Here is a 25,159-nt window from a genome sequence, read left to right on the forward strand (position 1 = left end):
GTAAAAAGCGAGTCGTGAAATTGGAAGCCGGCCAAGCGATTGCGGAATCGGCCAGCTCTCTTTAACCTTTGGCCTATTGCGCGGGGTGTTGTCGGGCCTGCGTCCCTGTCACGGCCCTCTCTCGCCCCCTGCTGCACCCTCGCCATCCGCGGCTACTCCTCCTTTTCGTCCGAATTTTCCTGTTTTTTTCTCCCTTTTCTCCGCCTCTCCTCGTCCGCTCTTTCTTTCCTCTCATTTCCCTCCCCTGTTCTCCCCCACTCCCGCGTGTTCCTTGCCCTGGTTCCCGATTTTTTCCCACCCCGCACACCCACATCGTTCACTTTTTATCGACGTTCCGTCGTTCGCCCGTCCCTCGCCATCGCTCTTCTTCCAGTCTCTCCCCTTTTTGCTCCTTCGATCGCTATCAATCTCTCTCTCTCCCTCCTTCGCCTCAGTGATGGGAACGACATCCACGCGATGGGTTCCGCAGGAAGCGGTTGATAGAGTCGATAAATAAACGAACTTCCTCGTGGTCTACCTCGAGGATACGCGGTGGACCCAGAGGACCGGTTCTCACGTCCGGACGTCCATCGTGGAATTTCTAGTAGCTCCACACGCCGCTCTCTCCCCCGTTTCTTCTTATTACGCCGTGTTTACAAAGAGCCGCGTCCAGCAAACCCCGGGGTGCATTCTCCGTTTATTTTCCCGACGCTCGAGCGGAAATTCGAAAAAGAGCCGTCGGATTAGTCCCACCGGTGCCCTGTCCCCGTCGCGGTTTCACGCGCCCTCTTTCTTTCACCCCCGATAGTCCCGAGCTCGTTCATCCAGCCATTTTTTTCCATCCCGGCCTTTGTCCCGTCATCGAACCAGCGCTGTTGCTGTCCCCGCTCGTCGAATAGCCGACCTGCGATCGGCAGATAAATTCTTTTTACCGCCGTGGCCGCAGACCCATTCGGGGGTGGGTGGACGAGCGCGAATATCGCTCGTCTACATCCAGCAACGATGCACTCGACACGGTGTCTCTGCCCTGAAAGCCTCTGTCCAAGCTTCCCATCCCGCGACGAAGCTCGTTACACCTTTACTCGCGATGGATTGCCTCTCTCCGGTTACAACGGAGGGGTTGCAAACAACGTCGAACGAGGCGACGTCGAAAATCGCTCTGCACAAAAATCTCAACCAGTGCGAATGCTTAACGACGACCGAATAGAGGAGAACAATGCGGAGGGTGCACGAGGTCAAAGAACGCGGCATAGGGAACAAAGACCCGAAGATAACGACCGGAATACAGTCAGGATACGAGAAAACTTTTGCAGGGAGAATGAGACAGTTTGACGGATCGAACAGGTGAAAACGTCAGCATGAAACGGGGCGATGATCCTAGTAGGTGAATTATGAGACCAGGCACTGTGTAACGCGGGAACCAAATCGGAAACTCAACCAAGAACGATGTTTGATGACCGCAAACTGGGTCTGATGTAGCAACCAAGTGAGAAACTCGATCATGGAGGATGTTAGCCAAACGGGAACTTGATCTAGCCAAGAAACCGAATCGGAAAATCGTTGAGGAGAGAATAGAGCTATTCTCGTGAAGGAAAACAAACGATATGGACAGGGCCAGTTGATGGGGCAAAAGGTACACGCAGGTACACGAATGATCCTATGAGGAGTCGAACTTGGTCCAACTTGGGAGCCAAGTGGCAAACTCTGAAAACCGAATTCGACGTGCATAACAAACGATATGGACAGGGCCAGTTGATGGGACAAAAGGTACACGCAGGTACACGAATGATCCTATAAGGAGTCGAACTTGGTCCAACTTGGGAGCCAAGTGGCAAACTCTGAAAACCGAATTCGACGTGCAATGGCGTAGAACGTGGGGTTAAAATCGCAGCGAGTGAACTTTCTCTAGTCTCTTTGTCCGACTCGCTGCGCGAATTGTGTCTATACACCTGTTGGGTGGCTTCGGCAAAGGCGGTATAGCGTCAATTAGCCGTGAGTGGCGCGTAAACAGGGGTCGCGAGTGGAAACTTATCGTTGTTGCATTTAAACGCGTTACCTGCTTAACGCGGGATTTGCCAACGCATGGCTGCCTTCTCTGGCTTTGATCGTCTTCGACGTCTGGCACCGGCGGCGTCCGAGTTAATTAAACACAGAGCCACAAAGTGGCTGGGATCGGTGTCGAAAACAGTCGGCAGCAAACAAGCCACGTCGAACGCGATTATCCGCCGCGATAAAAGAAGAAGCTCTGTTCCGTTGCACCTTCTCGCATCTTCCCGACAATTGCATCCTCTGCGCGCCGGGTTAAACGGAATAAATAAAGGGCGGCAGGAGACGTAACAGCGAGCGCGGGAACGGAAGCAATAACAGGGGTAATTGTACTTGGCGCGAGTGAAATAAAGAACATTCCATCCCGCGATCGTATTTTATCGGCACTAGGGGGCGATCCTGGGGACAGGAGACGGCTCTGGTCGATTAGCCGGATGAAAATAAAGCGCGCGCGACGCGGCCGGCGATTAGGGGCGGGGGGCGAGGATCAAGGGGGCGGGAAATATGGGGAAAAGGAAAGATTTCGGTCGGTGGAAAAAGAGAATTTTTTTGCGGCGGATCAATTCAGCCGGGGCACCCTTCTTCGATTGGTTGTTCCGTTAAAACGCGGGATCACAATGCCGGCGGCGGATAGGGGTGAAAAATTTCAGCGCGATGCTCGAGGAGATGGAGAGGACGCGTTCGTCGGAAAAAACGACGGCTCGATTATTTTCGAGAGCCTCGGATTTCAATTTATCGTGTTCGCTCTCCTCTCTCGCTCTCCTCCGCACCCCGTCTTCCTTCCTCCCTTGGGCCAGCCCGCGTGTGTCGGTTTGCAGCGACCCTTAATTAAAAAAGGAGAAAGAAAGGCGGAAGGGGAGGAGAAGAAATAAAATACACGAGTGAAAAAACAAGCTGACACGAGAGCAGGCGAAAACCGAAAAAACGAGGCGACAGGAGGGGGGGAAAAATGGCGGAGGGTGGGAACCAACTTAACCCTTGTCGCCCAATGTTTGCCATCGACGCCGCCACTCGTCGCGATTGCTTTTCTCACCCCTCGTGGTGTTTAATCCTCGCTCCATCCCTTTCGTCACAGCGCTCGCCAAAATGACTGTCCAGTGGTACTACTGCACGAAAAAATGACGTTTGGCAGAAAGTTGCCCTATGATTGATGATATTAAGCCTTTTTCATTCGACTCCCCTCCCACGTCCTGTTCCATTTAATTTAAACTCGAAAACGTATTTATCTCGGAATTGCATTCTCGCTGGAATTCCACTCCGCTTGTAAAAATTGGCTGCATCTGTATTTAAAAACAGATAAAGTCGCGTGGTAACATCGAATGCAAAATTTTTAATCAAAAGTTCGGGAAGTTTAGCGTTAGAAATAAAATGGTCGAAGGGAACACTATGTCAAACCCAGATCGATATACACAGGATGACAAAGGGTTTAAATATGAAGGCTTCGAAACATTGTTCGTGAAAATTTATTATTCGTACTCGTATGCTTCTGACAAATTAAATTACTACGCAAAAGGATCCGCTAAATATTACATATTAGAGTCGAACCGTCCGTGACCGGTTATATGACAATGCGCGAGGCAAGCTAGACGTGGAATAAAAACCAGAAAAGTGTAGAATAATCGGAATGGATGTTGAAAAATTGATTTAAAATTCGCGAAATCGCTTGAAAAATCAGGTAACATCCATTGCGGAATTTTTAATCAAAAGTTTGAATGTTTTAGTATCGAAAATGAAACTCGTGGAGCAAAACGGTGTCAATTTCCAATCGAGATAAAATGACAAAGGGTCGAAAATACGGAAGCTTCTTAATTTTTAGAGGCAAAAATGGCGCGGGAGGTTGAAGCTGTTCAAAGTTTCGAGATTTGATTAACCTCGCGAGGCAATTGGACTGAAGATTTTCGTGTTGACCGAAGTTGACAGGTTTCCGGCTCGACCTGATCCAAATCCATCCCCCGAATGAGACAAATCGGGTATTCGCGATGGAGTCCCAATTAGGGAAAAACCATTTTGCGGATCCTCGATCGTGGTTCATCGTCAGCGATTCGGTTGGCAGTCCGATACGTCAGTCGGTGTCGGGAACAAGAGCAGTGTCGAGGCTTCGAAACTTTGATCGAACTTCGAACCTCAGTGCCATCTTAAACCAACGATTCTCCTCGAATATGCACGGTTAATTCGAACGGTAATTCGAGAATTCGCCACGATTTTTCTCCACGCGTGCACCATTGCTAATCTCACTGTTAAGTCCGTGAAGGGATGACAAGGGTTAGAAGAATTGCTCTAGAAAAATCGTTTCCTACTCAAGGTTAGATTTATTAACAGGTAGAACCTTGGGTCCTAAGCGAGTAGTTAAATATAACGAGACTAAACAAGATACTGGATAAAAGTGGACACTAATTTTGTCAAAAATGGCACGGTGTTTTTAATAATTACGAAAATAATTTTAGGCTAAATAGTGTCAATGTTATATAACAATCATGGCAAAAGAAAAATTTCAACGAAACAAAGTTTGCATTGTAGTTGGAGTTTGAACAACAAATGTTTGGGCAACAAGGCTAGGATGAATGGTCTGTGACCATAAGTTCTATAGTTTTTGAAATATTCTTTCCTTTCTATATTGTATAATTGATCGAAATACTATAGAGGATTCGTTGGTTTTCATGTATCCCCCGGTATTGAAAATTGAAACAAAGAAAGCGGAGTTTGGGTTTGTCGATGATCTGACATTTGGCTGATGCAGGTAGGATATAAATAAATTTCGAGGAAAAACATCAATGGCGGAGCGCGTTGTGTATTTATTAATTGCCAAGATATCGATAAAAATTGAATGTTGTATTCATGGACGAAAACAACCATATTGTTAATGCGTGTATAATCTGCAAGATTCGATGCATTATACCAATATTTCGGTTTTTATCAATATTTCGGAAACAAATATTTTTCATGCATCATCTCTGCCCACCCACTCTCGCGTTTCGTGCCAATCCACCGCCGGTACCTTTCAAAAAATACAGCCATGAAAAAACACTGCGATACGTAACAACGCTACGCCTAAACGACAAAAATGAATTCTCATAATCCTCTTAGTCCTTTTAGTACCTTAGAGCCGATATATCGGCTTTGCGAGCTTTTCGAAAAATAATGGCTTTCATTAATGGATAGTGATCCTTCCCCCCTTCCCTCCGCGTACAACTACATACGTTTCGCAACAAAATGAAAAAGGGAGTCGCATATTTTCGAAAATATTTTTAAATGGTGCCCGGGAAATTTATAAGGCACTAGGATTAAATTCCACCGACCGACTCGCTTCGTCTTCGTTCCCGCCACTTCCTGCCTGCTCCCCGATTTCCCGAAGACACTCAAAATTCGCTGGTCCATTTCGCGAGAGGTTGGACGTGGTGGCGCGTAAGATCGATCGAGAGTCGCATGGCAAAGTGGAACGTGGCCCTGTTCGCGAGTGGCTCGTTAAAGGTCGGGATCGAAGACAATGCGGCCGCGGGTGGCTCGAAAAATGAAATTCCACAGGCAGAGATCGATGCACGGCGCGAGGTAGAGAGAGAAAGGGAGAGGGAACGAGAGAGAGGCGAAAAAACCGGGTAACCGAAGGAACAGAATTCAACGGGAGTTGGCCGGTCCGATTTACGAGGTAAATAAATTTCGCGAAAAAAGGAATCCGTCCGGCGGAGGACCACGCCGCCATTTCTATGGGCAACCGTGCGGCCGTCGTTCCCTCTGGGGCCATTATTATCGAGCTCGCGAGACGCGGCGAGACAATGGGAGACCGTGGCAGAGATTGCAAGAAAACCTCCTCCCCTCGACCTCCTCGATCGGAAATCGCGTATTTTCTACCCGCGGTGGACGTCGAACGCGTCTTCCGGTTGACCTAGCGGAAATCTATCGCGATACCAGCCGTCCTTTGGCTTCATCCGGAACTCGATACCGCGTACGACTCTTCTTTAACCGTTTTCTCCTCGTTTCCCTCCTCTGGCCATTCTCAGTCGCAACGGGAAATTTAAAGATCTCGCAAAAATCTCACCACGTCGGAGGAAACACAGTTTCTGGACTCGCGCTACCCTCTCGTCATTCTGTACGTTGGTACCTACGGTAGAAACAGGTTTGGATAGTTTCCAAGGAACCGCTATCCGAATACACGGATCCGTCTTCGGGAACTTCGATTTTGAGACTATGGAAGCACTCTGGCTGCGCGGAGATTCGCGAAAGACTCGGGAACTTTGATTCCGCCGTGTAACCCAGATCCAGTCGTAGCCAGAGTGACGCAATGCGGAGGGAGAGAGGACCAGGGTGCGGTAGGAGTTTAAGGTCCTGCCACACGCCCGAGTCATAGCCCTTTGGGAAGCGGACCGAGGCATTCTCCGTCCTCTGTGACCCTTTGACTCCTGCACCACCTCGCTCGCACGACCCTGGGGTCCGAGTCTGTCAGGCCTACTTTAAAGGGGAAACTCGGTCTGATCAGCGACAGGACGTACTACTCGGGTTCTCAGTGTTCTCCGAAGAAACATCTCTCGTTCGACTTGAATTCGTATCATCTAACCTAACCTAACCTAACCTCGACGTCTCGCAGTGGCGACTCGTGCTATGGATCATTTAAACCCACGGAGCTAACTTCTGGTCGAGGGTCTGGCAGGCTTCAGGCTACGGTATTCCCGGGATTAATCCCGCATTATCATTTCCGCGAAATGGTATATTTCTCGCGTTATTCCCGGAACAACGTTGAAGCTCGTTGAGAGGCTCGCGAGGAGTTAGCTGGAACTGCCTCTGCGGACTTGTTTCGTCGACGATCGCGTCTGTGTGTTGGCAGCGCTCAGAGGAGAGGATGGGTCATATCGAGTGGTAGGTTGAGGCGCAGCTACACAGGAAAAATGTCTAAATGGCCATTAAGGTACGCGCCGTAAACGCGGAGTGGGATCGACTTACCGGCAGCTAGCCGGCAGAGACAGGAAGAAGGACAGAGGAAACGAGGGTCGCAGAGAGAGAGAGGGGATATTAAATTTGAGAGCGTAGCGATCCTCTGGTTACCCGAGTGGGGAGCTCGTAAAAATCGTTTATAAAGGATAGCCGGGTAAAATAAATGTCGTTCGCCGACCTAAGTGCTCGTCCGCCAGATGCATTATGCATCCGAGTCCGAGTGTCCCCGGGCTCGACGGCGGAGGAAGATGGATTTCACGGATGTGAAAGGGGACCCCCGTGTGTCTGGCGTCCGCTGAAAAATAGATACAGCGGATCGAGTGCCTGTTCTCGCTGGAGAACTTGTAAAACACGCGGTCAATTTTTGTAACCGCATCTTCCGGATGAATCTCGGCCAAGATTCTGCCAACGTATCTCGAATAAGGAAGATGGATCTGGGAATTTGATCTAAAAATTTAATCCGAGAATCCCATCCGAGAATTCGATCCAGTAATTCGATTTAGGAATTTGATCTGGGAGAAGGCTGCGCCCCTTCGAGGTATCCACCCTGTCGTTTATTTAACGAAATTTCGTGAAACTCGCGGAGGTGGATGCGGTTAAGTGGCCGGGAGAAGAATATTTCGAGGAGTGGTGGTGTATAGTGCGTTTGGGATAAGAAGGCACAGCGTGTTTACATCCTCACGGCTAATTAACTCCACTGTCACTCACATAATCACAGGTAATAACCGCTACTGGCCGAAGACGGTGGTGAAGGTCATCGATGATGATCCTGTGATCGACGGAGTATTAGCGGTGTTAATCAGGATCATCCCCTATGATCTTCGTCACTGTCTTCAGCCAATAGCAGTCGTTGCCTGTGATCAAGGGAGTGTCAGTGGAGTTAATCAGCCGTGAAGATGTAAACACGCCCTGTCTTCTTTTCTCAAACACACTATACACCTCCAGTCCTCGAAATTTTTAGCCGAAAACGGTAACGAAGGTCATCGGTGATGATCCTGTGATCGACGGAGTATTATCGATGTTAATCAGGATCATCCCCTATGATCTTCGTCCAATAGCAGTCATTTCCTATGATCAAGGGAGTGTCAATGGAGTTAATCAGTCGTGAGGACGTAAACACGTCCTGTCTTCTTTTCTCGAAGATACTATACACCTTCAATCCTCGAAATTTTGGCCGAAAATGGTGACGAAGGTCATCGGTGATGATCCTGTGATCGACGGAGTATTATCGGTGTTAATCAGGATCATCCCCTATGATCTTCGTCACCGTTTTCTGCCAATAGCGGTCATTGCCTGTGATCAAGGGAGTGACAGTGGAGTTAATCAGCCGTGATGATATAAACACGCAGTGCCTTCTTTTGTCGAACGCACGGTACTTTGGCCAACAATGGTGGTATCGCGGTTAAATCGACGGTGGCGCGCGTGGTGTCTGTTATAGGTACTAAATATGCATCCACGATACTGGCGCCGCGTGGGTTATAGTACTGTCGCTTATGATGGCGGCCCGAGGCATCTATGGACCGCTCATTCTACTCGATCAAATTTATTTCTCCATCTGTTCTATCTCCGTTCATCGTTTCCATTTTATCGGCCGCTACTTTTTAACGGAAATAAATCCGACGGCGGAAGGTACGCGCGTATCCCCGCGGCTAAAGTTTCGTTATTAAACGTCCGATAAATTTACGGATTTAATAACGGAACAATCCCGACGTTTCGAATTCCCGGTTTCATTAACGAGCAATTTAACACGTAGACGATTTTCCCGTCGATTTCAGGTACTTACAAGACTCGCTTCCGTTCATCGACCGTAGCAGGACGGCGATATGGGGCTGGAGTTATGGTGGATACGCGACGGGCATGACGCTCGCCATGGATTATCAGGGTGTCTTCAAGTGCGGCATGTCCGTGGCACCTGTAACAGATTGGGCTCTTTACGGTACGTCTACGAGAGATAATATTTTCATCCGTTCAACTAGCCGCATGCTTCATCGTTATTTTATGACCTTTTTGTTCGTTAAACGCTGCAGGATATTCACTTCGTCGTCCTTCGCTCAATCTTCCTCCTCTTTTATCATTTTTACGTCTATATCTGTCATAATAATTGTTACGTTTTTATTCGGCAAATCGAGCTTCGCTTTTCTATAAATATTTGATAAATTTTTGAAAATTTCTCTCCGTGTATTTCATTTTAATTTCATAACGTTATTCGGTGTTATGAAAGATGATATTATTATTCCGAGGCTGCTATATTTTTAACGGTAATATCACCATCTTTTTATTCTTCGAACGTTGAATATTTATCGCGTCTTTAGCCGGAGAACTGCAATATTTTTGGTTAAGGGAGGATAATCAAGATGGGACTCATCAGATTACCGCGTAATTTATCTTCGACATCTGCTTCTATTTCGACCACATGGTCTTTTTGTTCTTTAAACATGGAGTACTCGTTTCGAAGGCTCTGCTTCCTCTCCTTTCATTTTCGCCCACATTTCCCGTAGCAATTGAGCAACCGTAACATTTTCGTTCGGGAGAATCGAGATCGATCGAATTCCACGGATTCCTATATAATTTACCTTCGATATCCAACTGCGTCCCATCAGCGTTGAATATCTCGAGGGTCAGAATTATCGTAACGTACTCCGTAATTGTTTAATAATATCGCTTCTCCACATTATTTTCCACGTGTTCTCCAATTCTATCACATTCGCGACTCCGATTTTATCGTCTCCTTTTAAAACGTAATCGGACACGGTTAAATTCGATACTTTCATCTCGTCAAACGTCAAAATACTGCCATAAACGTAACTCTCTCGAGCACATAACAAATTATGTTCTATGTCAAACCAATTTCTACATTTTCAATTTTGTTGACGCTTGGTTGTTCTCAAAGATATTTTTAAAATTATTCGAGATGAAAAGATATTCCTTTGGTATGATAAATTATGGAAACATAATTAACAACTCACTCGAACCTAGGAAATGACTTGACAAGGAACATAAGGGTTGCTTTATTATTCTTCGACTTGCGCATCGGTATCGCTACCAAAATGGCCGCCATCTTTCCACACCGAACGAACAAATTGACACTATGTCTTCTGTACCAGGCCCCCTCGAGTAAATTAAGCCCTTCCATTGACACGAAATAGTGCCTTGGTTTCTTAAATACCCACGATATCCTTTCGTAATCGAGACATTGTCTACCATACGCAATAGGAAGAAATATACAATCCACTAACTATTCGAAACTATACACAATTTCTTTAAAGGAGCCATCCTAATCGTCGTCAAACAGGATTGACCTAATGACGATATACATGTAAATCGTGAACATTTGGCACATGTCATACTATATTTGTTAGCGTTACATATACAACACCTGGACCTCTGTTGGATGACTAACTACTCGTTGGCCCTTAGTCACTAGAAAAGCCTAGTTGATAAACGCAGGCTAATTTCAGAGTCCAAAAACAATTGACTCATTCCTACTTTCACTAAAGACCCTCACTAATGGTCATCTTCACCCCACCAAAAGCTAACATTATATAAGCACCCACAAAATTTGCGAAAAGTCAGTTTTCAGTTTTGTTTTTTTCCGCTCCACCAACTTGTATTTTTCTAACGTAGTTTTGTTGCTAGAACCCGCATTGTATATTGAAATCCGGGTTCCAACACCTCTTTCGCGATTCATTCAATGATAATTCTTTTTGTTTGTTGAGTTTTATAACCATAGCTTCAGTGGCCAAGATAATATGCTTCGTATCATGATAAATCGTAAAATAATTTATAAAGTGAAGACTTATTTGGCCTATTCGTAGTCATATTTGACATATTTGATCTGTTCTTTCCACTGTCCTAATATCCTGAATACTGCTAGCTGGAGACAGAACTCTCCACGTAGTCAGTTTATGTTACAGCGATAAGTATAGAGCCTGAAGACCTTGCAACTCCTTTTCTCAATTCAAATTTTGGACATACATTGTCAGCACTAACACAAACTGCTTCGTCATGGTAGATAAAGAAGCAGGGTCGCTAGAGACCCTGTTATTGTTTCGCGATGGTTAACACGTTGAATGCCATGGGGTCACCGGTGACCGGCATTTAACTTGGTGGTGCCACGGGGGTCACTGGTGACCGGCGCGCTCAAACTGATACAAATATATATAATTTAATCAAATGTCAATATTTAAAAATTTGTATTATTGCCATCGTTAATTCAATGATGACCCCCGTCGCAATTAACATGTCAAACATGGTTATACATTGTAACTTATCTATTGCAGATAATATTTCAACATTATATGTATGGCATAATAGAAAATATTATACATCGTGGCGCCACGGGCAGTCTCTTTAAAACTGGCATGCCATTCAACGTGTTAAAGGACTCGTCTGTCACTAATCATCGTCAAATAAGATCGACCTAGTAATGATATACACTTTTAAAAACACGAACTTATCTTCTCCCGCACTTAGCCTGAATTATTCCAGTGAATTTCCGCAACTCCATTCGCGCGACTATTAACCACCCTGATCAATAACATTACACCTTCATTTTCTACGATTTCCCTCCGCATACTCGTCATAATAACCGCGATATTTCTCGTGCTAATAAAACCGATAATCGAGATCGATCGGCTCCGACAGATCCCGCTGTATTTTACCCCCGACGTTCAGTTCCATTTCGTCAACGTCGTCGGATATTATCTTTCATTAGCGACACTTGGCCATTATATTCGCCGCAACGGTGAGCGAGTATCGAGCTTTGAATCTGTTTCAACTGCAAACCTGTTAAACCTCCTATGCTCGACCCTGCGAAATTTCCTCTGTCCGCCTAGCGTTCGCAGCCGGCTGGCTTTAAACCTTGGCAAATGTAATTTCCGAGCGTGTTTAATCACGGGAATCGTCGAGAGGCGAGCTCGCGTCGCGACTGCGGCAATTATCAACGTTATCGAAATGATGGAGATAATTGAAAGCGTGAATCAACCGGAAACGGCAAAGAACCGCCGGAATATCGCGGGGAGGTGGGGCCCGATGGATTTGCACGCGGGGGTGCGAGTGCCAGGACGAAGGCAACGGAGCGGAAGGGAAAGACGAGAAGTTCGACTCGTCGACGGTTCGTTTCAGCCTCGATCGATTCAATTATTGTCGGGTCTTGTCGCAGCTACGCTCGCATTTCGAGATATCGGATTTATTTCCTCCGAGAGGGGGCGTCGCGTCGCGCGAGCATTCAGCATGCTCCATCTTCCTCGCCGATGCACATTTTTAACTCGCCCATTTTCCTCCTTTTCGCCTTTCGAGCACGTCACCTTCGCGGATATCGATCATGGCCTGTGTCCTTCCTCTTTTCTCACAGTTTCCTTCGTTTAACCTCTTGCGCCTTAATCGCGAGTCCAGTGTCACGGGAAAGATGGCTCAAGTCAAACAATTCTTGATGACAATGGAGTATCGAGTTTGAACCTTTGTCCAATTACGTCGAATCGTTTGGATAAAAAGAATCGAAATATTAACACTAGAACTACCCATCTTTAATGGGTACCTAACTATAACGTGCACAAATTATAATAATTTTTTTATTTTAGCATAAATGGTATCACCGAGCTTAGAAAAATATAAGAAAAGCTTTGAATTATAATTATAGTTATATCGTGTCTTTATATAATATAGTTATAATTATATCCTGCCTTTACAGTGAAAAAATCTTTAAATGCAAAGGATTTCTCTGTCAATTCATGTTAATTCTGCGAGAGAAATCTTTATTTTTAATGATGCCAGCCTGCATTGGGATTTAGTTTATTTTGAGGAAAATTAATTAACTTGGTGGTTCCTCGAAGTTAGGTTAACACTAGAATTGCCGATCTTTAATGGGTACCTAACTATAACGTGCACAGATTATAGTAATTTCGGCGGTACGATGAATATGAGTGAATATATTGATTACAGTTCTTTCTTAATATCAGTTGATACCAATTTTAGTCTTAAAGCAGGCATATGTGTTCGGTGATTGCAAAAAGGAAAATTCTGGAACCAGTCATTTTGACTGGCTTGGTAGTTCTAGTGTTAAGTATTCATACTTATTGAAACGTAATATTAATAAGTATGTGGAGGTCCGTCCCTTCTCCTTCCTAGGGGGTTATTGTAAAGATGTCTTGTGGATGTTCATTCCTGTAAGGGGAGGAAAAGAGAGGGCTGGATTAAATAAGTCTATTACTCGATGGTCTATTGTACTTAATAGGTTAACACGTTAAGTGCCCAGCCCGTTTTACTTGACGTTCCGTTCAGGCCCAGACTCGGTGGTCAAATAGGCCACTGACGGTGGGCAAAGTGTTTATAAAACTCGGAGATACTTTACCAATTGTTATAACAGGAATTCCCAAACGTTAGGTCCAAAGATGGCGAAGAATTTAACACCAAAAGTTAGCACCTTTTGGTCCTAGTCTGGGCCGGTTCCTGGGGTCCCACCAGGCACGAACAGAAAGTCTACACACGGTTGTCTTATCTGCAAGGAGATGACAAATAATTAGGATTGGACTTGGGTTGTGACGTCGCTGCTGTTACACTAGGAACACACTTGAAATAGTGCTACTAACTAATCGAAAAAGGGGGAATGAGTTTGTGACTAAGAACAGCGAATATTAGACTGCAGACGTGTGAGAATTTAAACCTTTTTATGGCAGTATTATACTATTATTACAACTAGAGGTCTCGCGTGGTTTTACTCTTCATCTCCCTAAGCTCGTCAGACAAACACGTGGGATTTAAATATAAAGGAAATTAGTATAAAGGAAGTAAAATTCATACGAATTCTAGAAGCTTGTGCTGTTTGTCAAGATTAAAATCACCGTGTTGATGAAGTATAATTAAATGCCTCAATGTTTTTAGAATCAAATCGTACTACGAGTTCGCTTCGTGTTCCCTCACTGATTTTGTATTCGAACGTACATGCATTATCTGTATATGGTAATTTGAATCAACTTCCTGTCACAGCTGTCAGACCATCTGTATACGACTCAAGGGTACTTACACTTAATCCCTTCGCTCCGACGAACGTGTATAGGATGGACCACCTGACTTGACAGTTATCCCGGTTGTTTTCGTAACTAGTGGAGGAATAGGAATTTTCGTTTCGTCGTGAATGATTGAAAATGACGAGGTTTAATTCTATTTTTTAGAGATGCAAGAGTCTCAAGCTCACTTTCATCTTTTTTAAGTATAACTTCTCTGTATACTCAGGGACTAATACAACGACCTCGAGACAATAAAATATGTCCATAAACGCGTGGAAATAATTGCTACCGAGGTATGAAAATTGCATGTATTGCATTCCAAGTAAATCTATATTTTCTGTACAAACTAACACGTGAAATTTGAGAGGAACAACGTGACCAAGTACCTACAAGATCTTTTACAGTGACACTCCAAACTGTCAACTAGCACAAGAATACGTAATTTTGAAATGATTGGCAATATTTATACATAAATTAAGAAATAAGTGGGGGTTGTCTACAGATCGAAGGTTGAGAGAAGATGGTGCAGGATATAGGTCAGGGTTGGAATGACCAATAGGGTGATGAGGATGAATAAGGGGTAAAAAGTGAAAGTTAACCGGTATGGAGTTTATCTAATTCACTATATATAGACAAACACCTGTGGACAACTAAACAGTCATCTAACAATATTATACTAATGTAAGATGAATGCTCCTATTAATTTTGATTCGTTAGAAATTCTGAAGGACACAAAAATTTAAGCCAAGTACCTACAAGATCTTTTACAGTGACACTCCAAACTGTCAACTAGCACAAGAATGCATGATTTTGGGATGATTGACAATATTTATATGAATTAGGAAATAAGTGGGGGTTGTCTACAGATCGAAGGTTAAGAGAGAATGCTGTAGGAAAGGTCAGGGTTGAAGTGAGCAATAAGGCGATGAGGTTGAATAAAGGGTAAAAAGGGAAAGTTAACCAATTTGGAGTTTATCTAATGTACTATACATATATAAACACCTATGGATAATTAAATAATCATTTAACAATATTATATAATACTTGGACGAATGCTCCTCTTAATTACGATATCTTGGAAATTCTAAAGGACCTAAAATTGAATTGCATATCACCGCGTTCAATGGATCGAACGGGTTACATTCCTTTTTATTCCAGGATTTTGTTTGTATATCCGCCATTGGAGTTGTTTATCACCCATCGCGTCGACCCTTGCATGTCAAATTGCGGATAACGGGGGTAGTTTGGTTGCGCTCGGGTAATTATCGAGACACGAAAGTCGAATATCAAATGGGAAAGCAATGGCTGGAAGAAGATAAACACGACAGCATGCAGGGAGGTTATTAAACGCATTGTATGAAATGGACTACCGGTATCGGCGCTGCAAATATTGAGGCGAGAATAATAATATAATTCGACGGAACGCGCTAATTAACACGTGCCAGTTAATTAAAGGCTCATTACCCCGATAATCTTGACGCTATATTTGCCCGCGTTGGCAAATATCCCGAATGGAAAAAAGGATGCTCGTAATTCGTTGGAAATTCGGTCGATACGACTGCAGCCAGAGGGCCCATCCCCGTTCTCCATAGCCGTAAACATTTCCGCGAAAAGAATTTCAATCCGTATCGCACCCCGAACCCCCACCCGCCGCTTCATTTCGCTCGACTTACTTAACCAATCAAAATAAAAGCCGAAAAACACAATGGTAGCAAAAACGGCCGCTGCTGAAATTGAATTCCATGCGAAATCGAATCGAGAACGTTCGCCGAGCGGCCGTTAAACCGGAAACGAACGTTTCCTCCGCAATAGTTCGCGGAAGAAAACGCCTGCAGCCACCCCGCCGCACCCCTATAAATCATCCGACGCGAACATTTTTTAAATCGGCCATTCGCGGCCCGCTTCGTGAAACGATTCGATTATTTCCCAGACGATCCTCCTCTGGCCGTTCCTGCATCTACGAGTAGTAATCTCTTCGACTTTTCGGCCTTCTTCGTTTCTTCCACACCCGATACACCGATCCCGTCCTCTTTCCCCGTCGCATCCCGGACCCGATGCACCAGGTTAATACCAGTGGCGTGTATGGGCTCGCTGTAGGCACGAAGCAATTTCCAGACAGCCTCGCGGATTAATTAAGTGGCGTGCCCGGTGTAATTCACCGACGCGATTACGCGCCAAGCGTGCCGTTTCGTTTGTTACGCCCTGCGTCGCGGAAAGGACGCCTCATCCTCATCGGGAGCAGCAAAAGGTCGTCTAGATATTTTTAATTAAATCGGTGGAAGACCCACCGATCAACGACCTTGCGTCTTGTGCGTTAGACTTTCGTCGCAGACGGGGTGGTTATGGGATTATGGGTGTCACGGGGGTGCTATGAAGCCTTGAAGAAGAAAATGGTAATTATGATAATTAAATTATGGGTTAAGTGTTGTGCAGATATATACTTCCCTTTTAGTCTTCAGCTTTTAATCTGTGGATTTTATTTATGCTTGTTTAGGTTGTATCCTCTTGTCTGATTTTGGAGAGTGCGGATATCGTGTGGACTCTGAATCTTAAACAGGAAGATGGTTGTTGTATTTTGTGGTAGTTGAACTATTGGTTGGATAATGTATAGGTACTTTCCTTTAAGCTTGGTTATGCTGTGTCTTTTTAATGGAGGCTATTTAGAGCAGTGAATGATCTTTGAATCTTCATCATTGTGGCTTCTTGTCTGATTTTCAAAGTTATGGATATCAGATGAATTTTTTGAACCTGAAACAGGAAGATGGTTGTTGTATTTATGATAATAGAATTATTGGTCGAATATTGTGTAGGTACCTTCCTTTTATACTTCAGTCTCTAGTCCCTAGAGTTTATTTAAGCTTGATAATGCTGTGTCTTTTTAATGAAGGCTATTTAGACCAGTGAATGATCTTTGAATCTTCATTGTTATGTCTTTTTGTCTGATTTTCAAGATTATGGATATCATGTGGATTCTTTGAACCTTAAACAGAAAGATGATAGACATATTTAGTAAGGCAATGATATAATTGGAATTGTATACTGAATATTAGATACTTTCAAAACTCTCGTTGCAAAATTTTTACTCTACCATTATGTAAATTTGTTTATACTGTGTTCTCTTAATAAAAGATTTTTGAATGCTCATCGTTTATATCTTCTTGTTAAATTTTCGATATTGATGTGGTTTCCAGATTTATTTATACCATAAAAACATTGGGTTGCAGATAACGATTGAATGGTACAGTCTGAAATAAAAATACGCGAAGTTTAAGTAGCGATAATGCAATGAAAATTATTATCGCGGATATTAAATATTTTCTAAACTCTCGCGAGCTTTTACCTCTTGCATTTAGATTATAGTTCAATTTGTTCTTACTATAGCCTTTATGGCAAGAAGGATCTCTCAATTTTAATTAAATCGATGAAAATCCTTTGAACCCCAGTCATTGTTTCTTTTGGCTAGATTTTTGATTTAGTTGGAGTTCAGCCGGTAAAGACATGGTAAAATCTGGAACAAAAATTAAAAATCCTATTTAATAACAAAATTACTCTGCCCTCTAGTCTCACGATTTTATTTAAGCTCGTTCATGTTGCGTCTTCCATGATAGAAAGGATCCGTTTCGAGGTAGGGAAACAAAGACATGGCTGCCGGATATTTTTAATTAAATCGCGCAAAGACCTTTGGACCCCCAATGTTGTGCCTTCTGCGTTAAATTTTCGATCTGGATGAAATTTCAGAGCTACAGATATTGTTCATATCTTGGGTCGCTTATAAAATCTTCAAGAAACCTGAAAGGGAAATGACAATCGTTAGCAATAAAATAATAATACAATAAGAATTATTAAACAAATTGAAATACGTGCATAAATCTCGTGCGAAGCTCTTACTCTGCAATCCCTCTCTTCATTTTATCCTATAAAATTATAATTAAATTGATAAAGAATCTTTAGATCCCCATCATGGTTCTTTCAATTAGCTTTGAATATTCCAGAAAATATGAAAATTATGTAGGAGGTCAACGTTTGTATGACAGTATCCTTTTTGTGGATGTGAATGTAGAATGCATGGGAATAAACTCATTACTATTTTTTGATTCAACATAATATATATTTCCTCTTCTCACTGCCTCCATTTGAACCTCTCTCTTTTCTTTAAATACCTCAGCTCCATCATTCTGAAATTAACACATTAGGGATGATCATTGACTTTGACTACTGATATTAATATTTATTTAGATCAGGAATACAACATACCTTGCAATCTCACTGTATTCTCTATATTTAGTTGTTAAGAGGTCACCACCTAAATTAATTTCATTCCTTTTCGTCTGCATAAGTCAACTCCACCTTCTGAATATTTATTTGACCATCTAAGATTCCTATCTTGTGTGTTATATGGTTGACAAACCTAGAATCCAATAGAAATATCATAATATCTAATGAATTTACGTAGATTAAATTCCATGGCTCCAATATTTTTCTACTGATGTACGTCACTGTTTATTTCAACAAAATGTTATCCTGAACCTATTCTATGCTGTTAGACACAACAAACCTAATCCAAAAGCCTAATTTCGAGAAGATAAGCGAAAAAAGTCAATTGCGCAGCACGACTACGAAGGCACAAACACATACGGCACTATTTTTGGAAAACGCACGCTCGGAATCAAAAAAAAGTAATCAATCCCGTTAGAAAAAATTCTACTCTACGCTACTAGATGCAAAAATCCGAATTCGAAAGCCTAATTTTGAAGAAGGGAACCAAAAAAGTCTATTGCGCAGCACGATCTGATAACCACTGATACATTCGGCACTATTTTTGGAAAACGCACGCACGGAACCAAAAAAAAGTAATCAATCCCGTTAAGGAAGAATTCACTCTACGCTGATAAGTGAAAAAAATCGGAGTCAAAAGCCTAATTTTGAAGATATAAGCCAAAAAAGTCTATTGCGCAGCACGATTTCACAGCCACTGACACATTCGGCACTATTTTTGGAAAACGCACGCTCGGAACCAACAAAAAGTAATCAATCCCGTTGGAGAAAATTCTAGTCTACGCTGATAAGTGAAAAAAACCGCAGTCAAAAGCCTAATTTTGAAGATAGAAGCCAGAAAAGTCTATTGCGCAGCACGATTTCACAGCCACTGACACATTCGGCACTATTTCTCGAAAACGCACGCTCGAAACGCAAAAAAGGTATTCAATCCCGTTAAGGAAGAATTCACTCTACGCTGATAAGTTAAAAGAACCGGAGTCAAAAGCCTAATTTTGAAGATACAAGCCAAAAAAGTCTATTGCGCAGCACGATCTGACAGCCACTGACACATTCGGCACTATTTTTGGAAAACGCACGCTCGGAACCAACAAAAAGTAATCAATCCCGTTGGAGAAAATTCTAGTCTACGCTGATAAGTGAAAAAAACCGCAGTCAAAAGCCTAATTTTGAAGATACAAGCCAAAAAAGTCTATTGCGCAGCACGATCTGACAGCCACTGACACATTCGGCACTATTTTTGGAAAACGCACGCTCGGAACCAACAAAAAGTAATCAATCCCGTTAGAGGAAATTCTAGTCTACGCTGATAAGCGAAAAAAACCGGAGTCAAAAGTCTAATTTTGGAGATATAAGCCAAAAAAGTCTATTGCGCAGCACGATTTCACAGCCACTGACACATTCGGCACTATTTTTGGAAAACGCACGCTCGGAACCAAAAAAAAGTAATCAATCCCGTTAAGGAAGAATTCACTCTACGCTGATAAGTAAAAAAAATCGGAGTCAAAAGCCTAATTTTGAAGATATAAGCCAAAAAAGTCTATTGCGCAGAACGATTTCACAGCCACTGACACATTCGGCACTATTTTTGGAAAACGCACGCTCGGAACCAAAAAAAAGTAATCAATCCCGTTAAGGAAGAATTCACTCTACGCTGATAAGTAAAAAAAATCGGAGTCAAAAGCCTAATTTTGAAGATATAAGCCAAAAAAGTCTATTGCGCAGAACGATTTCACAGCCACTGACACATTCGGCACTATTTTTGGAAAACGCACGCTCGGAACCAACAAAAAGTAATCAATCCCGTTGGAGAAAATTCTAGTCTACGCTGATAAGTGAAAAAAACCGCAGTCAAAAGCCTAATTTTGAAGATAGAAGCCAGAAAAGTCTATTGCGCAGCACGATTTCACAGCCACTGACACATTCGGCACTATTTCTCGAAAACGCACGCTCGAAACGCAAAAAAGGTATTCAATCCCGTTAAGGAAGAATTCACTCTACGCTGATAAGTTAAAAGAACCGGAGTCAAAAGCCTAATTTTGAAGATACAAGCCAAAAAAGTCTATTGCGCAGCACGATCTGACAGCCACTGACACATTCGGCACTATTTTTGGAAAACGCACGCTCGGAACCAACAAAAAGTAATCAATCCCGTTGGAGAAAATTCTAGTCTACGCTGATAAGTGAAAAAAACCGCAGTCAAAAGCCTAATTTTGAAGATACAAGCCAAAAAAGTCTATTGCGCAGCACGATTTCACAGCCACGGACACATTCGGCACTATTTCTCGAAAACGCACGCTCGAAACGCAAAAAAAATATCCAATCCCGTTAAGGAGGAATTCACTCTACGCTGATAAGTGAAAGAAACCGGAGTCAAGAGCCTAATTTTGAAGATACAAGCCAAAAAAGTCTATTGCGCAGCACGATTTCACAGCCACTGACACATTCGGCACTATTTTTGGAAAACGCACGCTCGGAACCAACAAAAAGTAATCAATCCCGTTAGAGGAAATTCTAGTCTACGCTGATAAGCGAAAAAGACCGGCGTCAAAAGTCTAATTTTGGAGATATAAGCCAAAAAAGTCTATTGCGCAGCACGATTTCACAGCCACTGACACATTCGGCACTATTTTTGGAAAACGCACGCTCGAAGCCGAAAAAAAGTAATCAATCCCGTTAGAGAAAATTCTGCTCTACGCTGTTATGCCGATAAAACCTAACCGTAAAGCCTAATTTCAGAAATATAGCCGAATAAAGGATAATGTGTAGAACGATTTCACAGGCACTTGCTTTTCCGTTATTTTGTTTCGCATATGCACCTTCAATCGTAATATAATTGCCTTACTGGATGGAGAACAGCTTATCCTATGCAATAGTAAGGAAATATTCTAATCCACATTTGAAGTTTAGAATGTAAAAGAGATAATACATAACTATGTTGCAATGGAATGTCAAGATCGAAGAAAAATTGAAAAAAGCTATTTAAAAGCTGCCTATTGAGAATAATGTTAATCAAATATTCCAACGAACTGTCGAATTCTAGAATCTTCTACAGGCGATAATAACGGACAATGCGGTAGTATTATAGGATCGCTCACTCATACCACTTCATTTCTCACATGTATCGTTACACGGTTTACACTATGTAACATCACTTTTTTTCACATGTAGTATATTACCACCGTAGAAATGTTCACAGTTAGTAATCTTGAACTTCGTAAAGTAATTGAAACGTCAATCAGCGATATCACTACTTCACGAAATGTTCTGAGATTTAATGTTTCATTTAGACGCGTGAGAATATTCATTCCACCATGTTACCGTTATGCCCGCTTGCCGCCAACTGGAAGTTGGCTGCAGCCGGATATGCTAGGTATTGTGTAGCGGGAAAATGTTGCATCTTTGAAATAGCTATCTGATAAAGTATCGATGTAAAATATCAAACTCTGTCTCTTATATTTAGGAATGTCAATAAAGCAAATATAAATATATTTCTGTTGCGAAAAATTCCAAATTTCTATAATTAATTCATGAACTGAAATTATTAATTATTCCATTATACTAATGGAAAGACAAACCATTAGTGTCTTTAGCAATGGTTCAAACACTCTATGCAATAATCACCAATAATGAATTAAATAAGAATGAATTCATATCCAGACTTATATTAGAAGGCTCGCTAAGGCTGTCTTCACAATGCGATTATAAAAGTTAATGAATTAATTATAGACGAACGTTAAGTCACAGATGAAAGCGAGTGATTTTGTTCTTGGTAAAAAGAAAATGAAACTACGATGGTTATATACTTAGGTACCTTTTATTCACTTTGGAAGTTTCACATATACACGTTAATTATTAACAACATAATTCTTCGGGTCTTTTTTTATATCTCTCAATTTATTTTTTATACTTTCCTTCATTACTTAGAAAATATAAATATAGGACAGTCAATGAAAAATCCTACTTTCTATAACATAGTTATAATGTAAACAATAAACTAACTCTTTCTCTTTCTTTATAACTTCTAATTCTTGTTAAGTTTTTACTTCATCGTCACTTTCCCAATCGCTATTCCAGTCTTTTTTCCTTTTCTTATTTGGAGGTCCAGGTGGTTGAACAGCTGGTTGTGAGCTTTATTTTGAATCAGTTAAACTAATGAACTGATTTGCCCTTACCACTAAACTTTTTAGTTAATATCACAGATTCTTCTTCATCTTCATCTGCTTCTTCACCAAATGATAAAAGATTGATATCTCTGTAACAAAGTTAATATCATAGATTCTTCTTCATCTTCATCTGCTTCTTCACCAAATGATAAAAGATTGATATCTCTGTAACAAAATTTTTCATTACAAAGAGCAATACTGTCAGGGCTAAATTCTGCAAGCATATATGATTTTTACTTTACTACTGCTGATTCAGTTTTTGAATTGTCCTTTACTTCTTCACTTTCCTGTACTAGTATTCTTGGTATAATATCAGAAAATGGATTGTTCAATATTCTAGTTTTTATCAATCTTGGAGGATAAACTGGTCTATCATTCTACAAAAAAGAGGAAATATTATATTTATATCAATTCTTGATATATTTTCTTGTAAACATTAAATTTACCTTGTATGTTTATTCTGCAATTCTGATGTAGAACCAAGAGTAAAGAAGAATTGGAAATCATTGTCATCTTTTCCAGCATTAGCTATAGCAATTAAATTTTGTCAATGAAAATGTAATTTTGTATGAAATTCGTTCTAAAACACATATATCTAATTATTTACCACCTTTTGACATTGGCTTTATTAGTCTGATCAAGTCTATGTGTCACAGCCCCATTATTACTGCTTTTATAGTTTCCAAGTTCCTATAGATATTTTTACACATTTTTATCTTAATGCAACATTTGCACTTTATATTTAATTTATCCTTACCTTTTATAACTATTTCCAATTTCTCATTTTTCATCTCTTTAATAATCCTCATATTTGCATGTTGATGCCACACATCTTCTTCTGTTGATACATGTGCTGCCTCTTTTCTGTTTCTTGATTCCACATAATATGCATTTCCTCTTCTCACTGCTTTTATTCGAACTTCTCTCTTTTCTTTATGTACCTCAGCTCCATCATTCTGAAATTAACACATTAGCGATGATCATTGACTTTGAGCACTGATATTAATATTTATTTAGATCAGAAATACAACATACCTTTCAATCTCACTTTATTCTCTATATTTAGTTGTTATAAGAGGCCATCACCTAAATTAATTTCATTCCTTTTTGTATGCCTAAGCCACCTCCACCTTCTGAATCTTTTCAATCTTTGAAATCAAAGATTTTTATCTTGTATGTTATATGGTTAGCCGACCTAGAATTCAACAGAAATATCATAACATATTTGTATTACTGTTTCAATTTTTCTTGCTATAAAATATAATTCTTGGCATCTAATGACTCTACGCTGGTGATATTCCATGAGTCCAATATTTTTCTACTGTTGCACATGCCAGTTTATTTCAACAGAATATTATCTTTTCTCAACCAAACTCTACTGTCACTAATAAAAGGCAGAAAAACAATGGATCATAACTTACACTATTTAATTACAACTGAAGGTTATGTTAATACAAAGACACATTCTTTTGCGTGATACAGGCACAATGCTTCTGGCATTTACTTGTAATTTTTTCTCATTTCCTATGCACTCTCCTGTTCATTTGAAAAAAATTAACAAATGACTTAATTCCTATGATTAATTTGTGAACTTTTATAACTGCGTTGTAAAGGCATATTTTTGCATATTTGTCGTCTGCTAGGTATAGAAATGAATGCTGATTGTCTAATTAAAACCACTGTTTGGGCAGAATTTATTGAAGAATGTAGAAAACTTTATGGATTCTTAAGTGAATAAAAAGAAGGAAAAAGAATGTGTTAGTTATTTATGTCGTTTTATTGTTTTACGTGGAGTTAGGCGACCCCCAGGAGTAATCTATGTAAATGTATATCATAGATATACTATGTCAGTGGATATCATAGTTGACAATGATTTTCTTGATAGGTTACTGACTCTGGTTATGTGCTCCTAATACTTCCGAATAAACCAATTTGGTAGTGAAAAATTAACAAATTACTCAATATCTATGATTAATTTATGAACTTTAAAATTGCATCGTAAAAGCAGATCCTTCAAGAACTTTCCAATATAATTTTGGATATAAATTTATCCCTGATTAATTAATTATTAGTGATTATTGCACAGGCTGTTTGAATTCTTGCCGTACAAACCAATAGTTTTTCATTAATTACTATTTTCCGTGTAATCAATTTATGAACTTCATACACGCATTATATAAACGATATCCTAGGGCATGTTTACATATCATTTTTGTTCACAATTTACTCCTAGTTTTCGTTTAGTATTAAATATTTTCACGGAAGATCGTGACGGTCGTTGTTACGAAATCATGTAGGCAATCAAACAATAAAATGAATACAAAATAAGAAATAGATTGAAAAATCTACTAACTATGGGCAGGAATCAAACCCCCGACCTGATTCAAATTTTCTGGTGTCCATATTAGGCCACAACACCAATTGAATACCATTGCAAATAAATCTGTAGGTACAGAAGTAATAAAACTTCAATTATAAATATCTCAAGAAGTATTGAGTAGTGGCAGCTATAATTATATATATTCTTGAACTGCATGACGGAATCTACAAACCTGCGAAGTTTCAACTAATTCGGTAACCCGAAGGACTTGCACTCTCCTTATAAAATATTTTGAAGCCCACCCAACACTCGTACAATAACGACTGTAATTAAAGGTCAAACGACAAAATACTCCACCAAACTCTGTCTCAAATTTCTTCCTCTCTATAGACTCTATAGTCCACTCAAGCTTATTCACACTCGTTCCTCCTTTCTTCACCTCTTTC

General features: G+C 41.2%; 1 protein-coding gene across 1 annotated transcript in view; it reads left to right on the top strand.

Annotated features, from left to right (window-relative positions):
- Positions 1 to 25,159, top strand: part of LOC108546375 (venom dipeptidyl peptidase 4) — a 306,649-nt gene that overhangs the window by 278,786 nt on the left and 2,704 nt on the right. Inside the window, exon 12 of the mRNA XM_017898424.1 lies at positions 8,724 to 8,884. Coding sequence (XP_017753913.1) covers positions 8,724 to 8,884 — 161 coding nt within the window. The remainder of the gene's footprint in view (positions 1 to 8,723; positions 8,885 to 25,159) is intronic.

The sequence above is a fragment of the Eufriesea mexicana genome, unplaced genomic scaffold (assembly GCF_001483705.2).
Source record: "Eufriesea mexicana isolate 0111107269 unplaced genomic scaffold, ASM148370v2 scaffold630, whole genome shotgun sequence".
Lineage (NCBI taxonomy): Eukaryota > Metazoa > Arthropoda > Insecta > Hymenoptera > Apidae > Eufriesea > Eufriesea mexicana.